Source organism: Oncorhynchus clarkii, chromosome 1 (genome assembly GCF_045791955.1).
Source record: "Oncorhynchus clarkii lewisi isolate Uvic-CL-2024 chromosome 1, UVic_Ocla_1.0, whole genome shotgun sequence".
Classification (NCBI taxonomy): domain Eukaryota; kingdom Metazoa; phylum Chordata; class Actinopteri; order Salmoniformes; family Salmonidae; genus Oncorhynchus; species Oncorhynchus clarkii.
Window position 1 is genome coordinate 83,272,443 of NC_092147.1, and position 12,771 is coordinate 83,285,213.

General features: G+C 42.5%; 1 protein-coding gene across 1 annotated transcript in view; it reads left to right on the forward strand.

Annotated features, from left to right (window-relative positions):
• Positions 1–12,771, forward strand: part of LOC139418016 (solute carrier family 35 member F3-like) — a 161,949-nt gene that overhangs the window by 119,544 nt on the left and 29,634 nt on the right. Inside the window, exons 5-6 of the mRNA XM_071167103.1 lie at positions 919–1,145; positions 1,284–1,405. Of these exons, the coding sequence (XP_071023204.1) occupies positions 919–1,145; positions 1,284–1,405 (349 nt within the window). The remainder of the gene's footprint in view (positions 1–918; positions 1,146–1,283; positions 1,406–12,771) is intronic.

Below are 12,771 nucleotides of genomic sequence, written 5' to 3' on the forward strand. Positions count from 1 at the left end.
TATTGTAGTGCTGTAGACAACTCTTCTAAATCTCTACACACTGGTCTCATATTGTAGTGCTGTAGACAACTCTTCTAAATCTCTACCCTGGTCTCATATTGTAGTGCTGTAGACAACTCTTCTAAATCTCTACTCTGGTCTCATATTGTAGTGCTGTAGACAACTCTTCTAAATCTCTACTCTGGTCTCATATTCTAGTGCTGTAGACAACTCTTCTAAATCTCTACCCTGGTCTCATGCGGTAGTGCTGTAGACAACTCTTCTAAATCTCTACTCTGGTCTCATATTGTAGTGCTGTAGACAACTCTTCTAAATCTCTACCCTGGTCTCATGCGGTAGTGCTATAGACAGCTCTTTTAAATCTCTACTCTGGTCTCATATTGTAGTGCTGTAGACAACTCTTCTAAATCATTACCCTGGTCTCATACTGTAGTGATGTAGACAACTCTTCTAAATCACTACCCTGGTCCGATACTTGTGATGTAGACAACTCTTCTAAATCTCTACCCTGGTCCGATACTTGTGATGTAGACAACTCTTCTAAATCACTACCCTGGTCTCATACTGTAGTGCTGTAGACAACTCTTCTAAATCACTACCCTGGTCCGATACTTGTGATGTAGACAACTATTCTAAATCTCTACCCTGGTCCGATACTGTAGTACTGTAGACAACTCTTCTAAATCACTACCCTGGTCTCATATTGTAGTGCTGTAGACAACTCTTCTAAATCACTACTCTGGTCTCATACTGTAGTGATGTAGACAACTCTTCTAAATCACTACCCTGGTCTCATATTGTAGTGACGTAGACAACTCTTCTAAATCACTACCCTGGTCTCATACTGTAGTGATGTAGACAACTCCTCTAAATCTCTACTCTGGTCTCATAGTTTACTACTGTTTTCTTTGTGCTCAGGAGAAGACCGTCCCAGAGAGAATGTGGTGGGCAGCACAGCGGACGGCCAGGCGGCAAACGGCGGGGCGCCGGGGGCGGAGCCTGCTACGGGGAGGTGGAGACTTCGTTGCTGCATCAAAGTCACGGCCGTACAGGTGCGGAAGGCGCTGTGGGGCATTGCCATGGTGATGTGTGTGTGCTCATCGTGGGCGGGGTCCACCCAGCTGGCCAAGCTCACCTTTAAGCAGGTGAAGAACCTGACGAAGTTGCATGCTAAACACACACACACACAAACTCAGATTGACACGATCCACCACTGAGTGCTAGCGAGTGCCAGATGAAACCTGTTAATAAAAATGTTAAAGTAATTTGTTTTGGATACCCAGTTTGACGCTCCATTCACCCTCACCTGGTTCGCCACCACCTGGAACTGCCTGTTCTTCCCCCTCTACTACATCGGACACCTGTGTAAGAGCCCTGAGAGACAGACCCCCAGACAGAGGTTCAGGTAATCAATCAATCAATGCAATGTATTTATACTGTTTACATCAACTGTTGTCCTAAAGGTTTAACAAAGGACACCAGGTGACAAAGAAGGAGTGAAAACTATTTCAGACTGCATTGAGAGGCATAGCAGAGTATCATGGAAACCCAAATGTAGCCTTGTTGTAATATAATATGCCATTTTATCAAGTTTATACATCATCATTTGTGGCTCTGGTGTTTCATGATGGCTCTGGGATTAATATTACCTCTGGTTGTCTATAAGTGGAGGTAAGAAGTCATTACTTTCCTAAGTTAGGTGGGAGGTATAGTGTGTCGAGCTGCAGCAGTCTCTAGTTGGGCAAAAGCCTGTGTCTACAGTTAGATCAGCTTAGTCACATGACGTGCTCTTCCTCTGAGAGGAATCCCTGATCTCTACAACCCACTGGGCTGCTGCTGCACACAAATAGAACTGTGTGTGTGTGTCAGTGCGTGCCAGAGTTTGTGTGTGTGCATACATGCCTCCATGCCTGTGAGTGCTTCCAGTCATGCTCGTACGTATGTGTCTGTGTATGCTTGCGTGTGTGTGCGTGTTTGTCAGAGCTTCTAAGAGTGCTCATGCATGGATCTGGTTCTGGGCTCTCCCTGCTCCCCTGGCTCTGACTGTGTGGCCTGCATACCGAACAACCTTTATAATGTTATCTTACTAACACAGCCTTTATAATGTTATCTTTCTAACACAGCCTTTATAATGTTATCTTGCTAACACAGCCTTTATAATGTTATCTTGCTAACACAGCCTTTATAATGTTATCTTACTAACACAGCCTTTATAATGTTATCTTACTAACACAGCCTTTATAATGTTATCTTGCTAACACAGCCTTTATAATGTTAGCTATCTTTCTGACACAGCCTTTATAATGTTATCTTGCTAACACAGCCTTTATAATGTTAGCTATCTTTCTGACACAGCCTTTATAAAGTTATCTTACTAACACAGCCTTTATAATGTTATCTATCTTTCTGACACAGCCTTTATAATGTTATCTTACTAACACAGCCTTTATAATGTTAGCTATCTTTCTGACACAGCCTTTATAATGTTATCTTGCTAACACAGCCTTTATAATGTTATCTTACTAACACAGCCTTTATAATGTTAGCTATCTTTCTGACACAGCCTTTATAATGTTATCTTACTAACACAGCCTTTATAATGTTATCTTACTAACACAGCCTTTATAATGCTATCTTACTATCACAGCCTTTATAATGTTATCTTACTAACACAGCCTTTATAATGTTATCTTACTAACACATCCTTTATAATGTTATCGTTCTTACTAACACAGCCTTTATAATGTTATCTTACTAGCACAGCCGTTATAATGTTATCTTACTAACACAGCCTTTATAATGTTATCTTACTAACACAGCCTTTATAATGTTAGCTATCTTTCTGACACAGCCTTTATAATGTTATCTTACTAACACAGCCTTTATAATGTTAGCTATCTTTCTGACACAGCCTTTATAATGTAATCTTACTAACACAGCCTTTATAATGTTACCTTACTAACACAGCCTTTATAATGTTAGCTATCTTTCTGACACAGCCTTTATAATGTTACCTTACTAACACAGCCTTTATAATGTTATCTTTCTTTCTGACACAGCCTTTATAATGTAATCTTACTAACACAGCCTTTATAATGTTACCTTACTAACACAGCCTTTATAATGTTACCTTACTAACACAGCCTTTATAATGTTACCTTACTAACACAGCCTTTATAATGTTACCTTACTAACACAGCCTTTATAATGTTACCTTACTAACACAGCCTTTATAATGTTACCTTACTAACACAGCCTTTATAATGTTATCTTACTAACACAGCCTTTATAATGTTACCTTACTAACACAGCCTTTATAATGTTACCTTACTAACACAGCCTTTCTACTCATTCACCTTTCATCTGCTGCTGTGTAGCCTGTAGAAAGTACAAATACAAAGACATGGTCTAATGTATTGAGACAGCAGGGTTTGTGTTATACTATAGTGTGGTCTAATGTATTGAGACAGCAGGGTTTGTGTTATACTATAGTGTGGTCTAATGTATTGAGACAGCAGGGTTTGTGTTGCACTATAGTGTGGTCTAATGTATTGAGACAGTAGAGCTTGTGTTATACTATAGTGTGGTCTAATGTATTGAGACAGTAGAGCTTGTGTTATACTATAGTGTGGTCTAATGTATTGAGACAGCAGAGCTTGTGTTATACTATAGTGTGGTCTAATGTATTGAGACAGCAGAGCTTGTGTTATACTATATTGTGGTCTAATGTATTGAGACAGCAGAGCTTGTGTTATACTATAGTGTGGTCTAATGTATTGAGACAGCAGGGTTTGTGTTATACTATAGTGTGGTCTAATGTATTGAGACAGCAGGGTTTGTGTTATACTATAGTGTGGTCTAATGTATTGAGACAGCAGAGCTAGTGTTATACTATAGTGTGGTCTAATGTATTGAGACAGCAGAGCTTGTGTTATACTATAGTGTGGTCTAATGTATTGAGACAGCAGAGCTAGTGTTATACTATAGTGTGGTCTAATGTATTGAGGCAGCAGGGTTTGTGTTATACTATAGTGTGGTCTAATGTATTGAGACAGCAGGGTTTGTGTTACACTATAGTGTGGTCTAATGTATTGAGACAGCAGAGCTTGTGTTATACTATAGTGTGGTCTAATGTATTGAGACAGCAGAGCTAGTGTTATACTATAGTGTGGTCTAATGTATTGAGACAGCAGAGCTTGTGTTATACTATAGTGTGGTCTAATGTATTGAGACAGCAGAGCTTGTGTTATACTATAGTGTGGTCTAATGTATTGAGACAGCAGGGTTTGTGTTATACTATAGTGTGGTCTAATGTATTGAGACAGCAGGGTTTGTGTTATACTATAGTGTGGTCTAATGTATTGAGACAGCAGAGCTTGTGTTATACTATATTGTGGTCTAATGTATTGAGACAGCAGGGTTTGTGTTATACTATAGTGTGGTCTAATGTATTGAGACAGCAGAGCTTGTGTTATACTATAGTGTGGTCTAATGTATTGAGACAGCAGAGCTTGTGTTATACTATAGTGTGGTCTAATGTATTGAGACAGCAGGGTTTGTGTTATACTATAGTGTGGTCTAATGTATTGAGACAGCAGAGCTTGTGTTATACTATAGTGTGGTCTAATGTATTGAGACAGCAGAGCTTGTGTTATACTATAGTGTGGTCTAATGTATTGAGACAGCAGAGCTAGTGTTATACTATAGTGTGGTCTAATGTATTGAGACAGCAGGGTTTGTGTTATACTATAGTGTGGTCTAATGTATTGAGACAGCAGGGTTTGTGTTATACTATAGTGTGGTCTAATGTATTGAGACAGCAGGGTTTGTGTTATACTATAGTGTGGTCTAATGTATTGAGACAGCAGAGCTAGTGTTATACTATAGTGTGGTCTAATGTATTGAGACAGCAGAGCTAGTGTTATACTATAGTGTGGTCTAATGTATTGAGACAGCAGAGCTTGTGTTATACTATAGTGTGGTCTAATGTATTGAGACAGCAGAGCTAGTGTTATACTATAGTGTGGTCTAATGTATTGAGACAGCAGGGTTTGTGTTATACTATAGTGTGGTCTAATGTATTGAGACAGCAGGGTTTGTGTTATACTATAGTGTGGTCTAATGTATTGAGACAGCAGGGTTTGTGTTATACTATAGTGTGGTCTAATGTATTGAGACAGCAGGGTTTGTGTTATACTATAGTGTGGTCTAATGTATTGAGACAGCAGAGCTAGTGTTATACTATAGTGTGGTCTAATGTATTGAGACAGCAGAGCTAGTGTTATACTATAGTTTGGTCTAATGTATTGAGACAGCAGAGCTTGTGTTATACTATAGTGTGGTCTAATGTATTGAGACAGCAGAGCTTGTGTTATACTATATTGTGGTCTAATGTATTGAGACAGCAGGGTTTGTGTTATACTATAGTGTGGTCTAATGTATTGAGACAGCAGAGCTAGTGTTATACTATAGTGTGGTCTAATGTATTGAGACAGCAGAGCTTGTGTTGCACTATAGTGTGGTCTAATGTATTGAGACAGCAGAGCTAGTGTTATACTATAGTGTGGTCTAATGTATTGAGACAGCAGGGTTTGTGTTATACTATAGTGTGGTCTAATGTATTGAGACAGCAGGGTTTGTGTTATACTATAGTGTGGTCTAATGTATTGAGACAGCAGAGCTAGTGTTATACTATAGTGTGGTCTAATGTATTGAGACAGCAGAGCTAGTGTTATACTATAGTGTGGTCTAATGTATTGAGACAGCAGGGTTTGTGTTATACTATAGTGTGGTCTAATGTATTGAGACAGCAGGGTTTGTGTTATACTATAGTGTGGTCTAATGTATTGAGACAGCAGAGCTTGTGTTATACTATAGTGTGGTCTAATGTATTGAGACAGCATAGCTTGTGTTATACCATAGTGTGGTCTAATGTATTATCCACCTGGGCCACTCTCTATCTGTTCCCCTCTACCTAGTGGCTACGTCCCAAAATGGCACCTATTCCCCTCCAAATGGCACCCTATTCCCTTCCAAATGGCACCTTATTCTCTTCCAAATGGCACCTATTCCCTTCCAAATGGCACCCTGTTCCCTTCCAAATGGCACCTTATTCTCTTCCAAATGGCACCTATTCCCATCCAAATGGCACCCTATTCTCTTCCAAATGGCACCTTATTCTCTTCCAAATGGCACCTTATTCCCTTCCAAATGGCATCTTATTCTCTTTCAAATGGCATCCTGTTCCCTTTCAAATTTCACTCTATTCCCTTTCAAATGACACCTATTCCCTTCCAAATGGCACCTATTCCCCTCCAAATGGCACCCTATTCCCTTCCAAATGGCACCTTATTATCTTCCAAATGGCACCTATTCCCTTCCAAATGGCACCCTATTCCCTTCCAAATGGCACCTTATTCTCTTCCAAATGGCACCTATTCCCTTCCAAATGGCACCTTATTCCCATCCAAATGGCACCCTATTCCCTTCCAAATGGCACCTATTCCCTTCCAAATGGCACCCTATTCCCTTCCAAATGGCACCTTATTCTCTTCCAAATGGCACCTATTCCCTTCCAAATGGCACCCTATTCCCTTCCAAATGGCACCGTATTCCCTTCCAAATGACACCGTATTCCCTTTCAAATGACACTGTATTCCCTTCCAAATGGCACCTTATTCCCTTCCAAATGGCACCCAATTCCCTTCCAAATGGCACCTATTCCCTTCCAAATGACACCGTATTCCCTTCCAAATGACACTGTATTCCCTTTCAAATGACACTGTATTCCCTTCCAAATGGCACCCTATTCCCTTCCAAATGACACCGTATTCCCTTCCAAATGACACCGTATTCCCTTCCAAATGACACCGTATTCCCTTCCAAATGACACCGTATTCCCTTCCAAATGACACTGTATTCCCTTCCAAATGGCTCCCAATTCCCTTCCAAATGGCACCTATTCCCTTCCAAATGACACCGTATTCCCTTTCAAATGGCACCTATTCCCTTTCAAATGGCACCCTATTCCCTTCCAAATGACACCGTATTCCCTTCCAAATGGCACCTATTCCCTTCCAAATGGCACCCTATTCCCTTCCAAATGGCACCTTATTATCTTCCAAATGGCACCTATTCCCTTCCAAATGGCACCTTATTCCCATCCAAATGGCACCCTATTCCCTTCCAAATGGCACCTATTCCCTTCCAAATGGCACCCTATTCCCTTCCAAATGACACTGTATTCCCTTCCAAATGGCACCCAATTCCCTTCCACATGGCACCTATTCCCTTCCAAATGACATCGTATTCCCTTTCAAATGGCACCTATTCCCTTTCAAATGGCACCCTATTCCCTTCCAAATGACACCGTATTCTCTTCCAAATGGCACCTATTCCCTTCCAAATGGCACCTTTTTCCCTTCCAAATGGCACCCTATTCCCTTTCAAATTTCACTCTATTCCCTTTCAAATGGCATCCTATTCCCTTCCAAATGGCAGCCTGTTCCCTTTCAAATGACACCGTATTCCCTTTCAAATGGCACCTATTCCCTTCCAAATGGCACCCTATTCCCTTCCAAATGGCACCTTATTCTCTTCCAAATGGCACCTATTCCCTTCCAAATGGCACCCTATTCCCTTCCAAATGGCACCGTATTCCCTTCCAAATGACACCGTATTCCCTTTCAAATGACACTGTATTCCCTTCCAAATGGCACCTTATTCCCTTCCAAATGGCACCCAATTCCCTTCCAAATGGCACCTATTCCCTTCCAAATGACACCGTATTCCCTTCCAAATGACACCGTATTCCCTTTCAAATGACACTGTATTCCCTTCCAAATGGCACCCTATTCCCTTCCAAATGACACCGTATTCCCTTCCAAATGACACCGTATTCCCTTCCAAATGACACTGTATTCCCTTCCAAATGGCACCCAATTCCCTTCCAAATGGCACCTATTCCCTTCCAAATGACACCGTATTCCCTTTCAAATGGCACCTATTCCCTTTCAAATGGCACCCTATTCCCTTCCAAATGACACCGTATTCCCTTCCAAATGGCACCTATTCCCTTCCAAATGGCACCTTTTTCCCTTCCAAATGGCACCCTATTCCCTTTCAAATTTCACTCTATTCCCTTTCAAATGGCATCCTATTCCCTTCCAAATGGCAGCCTGTTCCCTTTCAAATGACACCGTATTCTCTTTCAAATGGCACCTATTCCCTTTCAAATGACACCGTATTCCCTTTCAAATGGCACCTATTACCTTCCAAATGGCACCCTATTCCCTTCCAAATGGCACCTTATTCTCTTCCAAATGGCACCTATTCCCTTCCAAATGGCACCCTATTCCCTTCCAAATGGCACCGTATTCCCTTCCAAATGACACCGTATTCCCTTTCAAATGACACTGTATTCCCTTCCAAATGGCACCTTATTCCCTTCCAAATGGCACCCAATTCCCTTCCAAATGGCACCTATTCCCTTCCAAATGACACCGTATTCCCTTCCAAATGACACCGTATTCCCTTTCAAATGACACTGTATTCCCTTCCAAATGGCACCCTATTCCCTTCCAAATGACACCGTATTCCCTTCCAAATGACACCGTATTCCCTTCCAAATGACACTGTATTCCCTTCCAAATGGCACCCAATTCCCTTCCAAATGGCACCTATTCCCTTCCAAATGACACCGTATTCCCTTCCAAATGGCACCTTATTCCCTTCCAAATGGCACCCAATTCCCTTCCAAATGGCACCTATTCCCTTCCAAATGACACCGTATTCCCTTCCAAATGACACCGTATTCCCTTTCAAATGACACTGTATTCCCTTCCAAATGGCACCCTATTCCCTTCCAAATGACACCGTATTCCCTTCCAAATGACACCGTATTCCCTTCCAAATGACACTGTATTCCCTTCCAAATGGCACCCAATTCCCTTCCAAATGGCACCTATTCCCTTCCAAATGGCACCTTATTCTCTTCCAAATGGCACCTATTCCCTTCCAAATGGCACCCTATTCCCTTCCAAATGGCACCGTATTCCCTTCCAAATGACACCGTATTCCCTTTCAAATGACACTGTATTCCCTTCCAAATGGCACCTTCTTCCCTTCCAAATGGCACCCAATTCCCTTCCAAATGGCACCTATTCCCTTCCAAATGACACCGTATTCCCTTCCAAATGACACCGTATTCCCTTTCAAATGACACTGTATTCCCTTCCAAATGGCACCCTATTCCCTTCCAAATGACACCGTATTCCCTTCCAAATGACACCGTATTCCCTTCCAAATGACACTGTATTCCCTTCCAAATGGCACCCAATTCCCTTCCAAATGGCACCTATTCCCTTCCAAATGACACCGTATTCCCTTTCAAATGGCACCTATTCCCTTTCAAATGGCACCCTATTCCCTTCCAAATGACACCGTATTCCCTTCCAAATGGCACCTATTCCCTTCCAAATGGCACCTTTTTCCCTTCCAAATGGCACCCTATTCCCTTTCAAATTTCACTCTATTCCCTTTCAAATGGCATCCTATTCCCTTCCAAATGGCAGCCTGTTCCCTTTCAAATGACACCGTATTCTCTTTCAAATGGCACCTATTCCCTTTCAAATGACACCGTATTCCCTTTCAAATGGCACCTATTCCCTTCCAAATGGCACCCTATTCCCTTCCAAATGGCACCTTATTCTCTTCCAAATGGCACCTATTCCCTTCCAAATGGCACCCTATTCCCTTCCAAATGGCACCGTATTCCCTTCCAAATGACACCGTATTCCCTTTCAAATGACACTGTATTCCCTTCCAAATGGCACCTTATTCCCTTCCAAATGCCACCCAATTCCCTTCCAAATGGCACCTATTCCCTTCCAAATGACACCGTATTCCCTTCCAAATGACACCGTATTCCCTTTCAAATGACACTGTATTCCCTTCCAAATGGCACCCTATTCCCTTCCAAATGACACCGTATTCCCTTCCAAATGACACCGTATTCCCTTCCAAATGACACTGTATTCCCTTCCAAATGGCACCCAATTCCCTTCCAAATGGCACCTATTCCCTTCCAAATGACACCGTATTCCCTTCCAAATGGCACCTTATTCCCTTCCAAATGGCACCCAATTCCCTTCCAAATGGCACCTATTCCCTTCCAAATGACACCGTATTCCCTTCCAAATGACACCGTATTCCCTTTCAAATGACACTGTATTCCCTTCCAAATGGCACCCTATTCCCTTCCAAATGACACCGTATTCCCTTCCAAATGACACCGTATTCCCTTCCAAATGACACTGTATTCCCTTCCAAATGGCACCCAATTCCCTTCCAAATGGCACCTATTCCCTTCCAAATGACACCGTATTCCCTTTCAAATGGCACCTATTCCCTTTCAAATGGCACCCTATTCCCTTCCAAATGACACCGTATTCCCTTCCAAATGGCACCTATTCCCTTCCAAATGGCACCTTTTTCCCTTCCAAATGGCACCCTATTCCCTTTCAAATTTCACTCTATTCCCTTTCAAATGGCATCCTATTCCCTTCCAAATGGCAGCCTGTTCCCTTTCAAATGACACCGTATTCTCTTTCAAATGGCACCTATTCCCTTTCAAATGACACCGTATTCCCTTTCAAATGGCACCTATTCCCTTCCAAATGGCACCCTATTCCCTTCCAAATGGCACCTTATTCTCTTCCAAATGGCACCTATTCCCTTCCAAATGGCACCCTATTCCCTTCCAAATGGCACCGTATTCCCTTCCAAATGACACCGTATTCCCTTTCAAATGACACTGTATTCCCTTCCAAATGGCACCTTATTCCCTTCCAAATGGCACCCAATTCCCTTCCAAATGGCACCTATTCCCTTCCAAATGACACCGTATTCCCTTCCAAATGACACCGTATTCCCTTTCAAATGACACTGTATTCCCTTCCAAATGGCACCCTATTCCCTTCCAAATGACACCGTATTCCCTTCCAAATGACACCGTATTCCCTTCCAAATGACACTGTATTCCCTTCCAAATGGCACCCAATTCCCTTCCAAATGGCACCTATTCCCTTCCAAATGACACCGTATTCCCTTTCAAATGGCACCTATTCCCTTTCAAATGGCACCCTATTCCCTTCCAAATGACACCGTATTCCCTTCCAAATGGCACCTATTCCCTTCCAAATGGCACCTTATTCTCTTCCAAATGGCACCTATTCCCTTCCAAATGGCACCTTATTCCCATCCAAATGGCACCCTATTCCCTTCCAAATGGCACCTATTCCCTTCCAAATGGCACCCTATTCCCTTCCAAATGGCACCTTATTCTCTTCCAAATGGCACCTATTCCCTTCCAAATGGCACCCTATTCCCTTCCAAATGACACCGTATTCCCTTCCAAATGACACCATATTCCCTTCCAAATGACACTGTATTCCCTTCCAAATGGCACCCAATTCCCTTCCAAATGGCACCTATTCCCTTCCAAATGACACCGTATTCCCTTTCAAATGGCACCTATTCCCTTTCAAATGGCACCCTATTCCCTTCCAAATGACACCGTATTCCCTTCCAAATGGCACCTATTCCCTTCCAAATGGCACCTTTTTCCCTTCCAAATGGCACCCTATTCCCTTTCAAATTTCACTCTATTCCCTTTCAAATGGCATCCTATTCCATTCCAAATGGCAGCCTGTTCCCTTTCAAATGACACCGTATTCCCTTTCAAATGGCACCTATTCCCTTCCAAATGGCAGCCTGTTCCCTTTCAAATGGCACCTTATTCTCTTTCAAATGGCACCTATTCCCTTTCAAATGACACCGTATTCCCTTTCAAATGGCACCTATTCCCTTCCAAATGGCACCCTATTCCCTTCCAAATGGCACCTTATTCTCTTCCAAATGGCACCTATTCCCTTCCAAATGGCACCCTATTCCCTTCCAAATGGCACCTATTCCCTTCCAAATGACACCGTATTCCCTTCCAAATGACACCGTATTCCCTTTCAAATGACACTGTATTCCCTTCCAAATGGCAGCCTGTTCCCTTTACAGTGCACATATTTTGACCAGGGATCATAGGGCTCTGGTCAGAACTAGAGTACTAGACACTAGGGAATAGAGAACCATTAGAGACACATGCGCAGAGTGTCTCCTGCTCTCCCGTCCCTCTGTACTTTCAGAAAACAAATGAAATATCAACAGAGTTCTGATCTCCTTAAAAATGCAGGGGCTGGAGAGCAGCATATGATAGGCTGAAATGTGGAATGCACAGCTTTGTGGGAGATGAGGAGAGACTTCAGTGAGCTGCCAGATGCTCTTCTCCTCTCTTGGGCTAAAGCAGCCCTGCCCTAGCATGTGTCGGTCCACACAGTGCGTGGAAGAGCTGGCACCAGTCCACACGACATAACTAATACATGACAGCATGGCAGAGGCCAATCGCAGTTGTCATCGGACCACTTTCCATTGGGGCTTAGGACGGGATTCAATGTGATTGCAGGTTGTCGACAATGTGGCTTTTATAGGTAATGTTCCATATTTACTGAGATCCCATTCACGGTAAACGCTAAATATGTCGGCTCAATCGGAAATTGTCTTTAAAAGGTGCCTTTGCTGAAAACATGAAACAGATAGAATCTTAGCCTTAATCTGGTGCTTGAGCTTAGTTCCAGGCTGAAGTTCAGGGCTTAGGTTTTGGGGATTCACAGCCCCAGTCAAAGAGGTCTATTGTTATGGATTCAGGCATAGAGCCAGGTT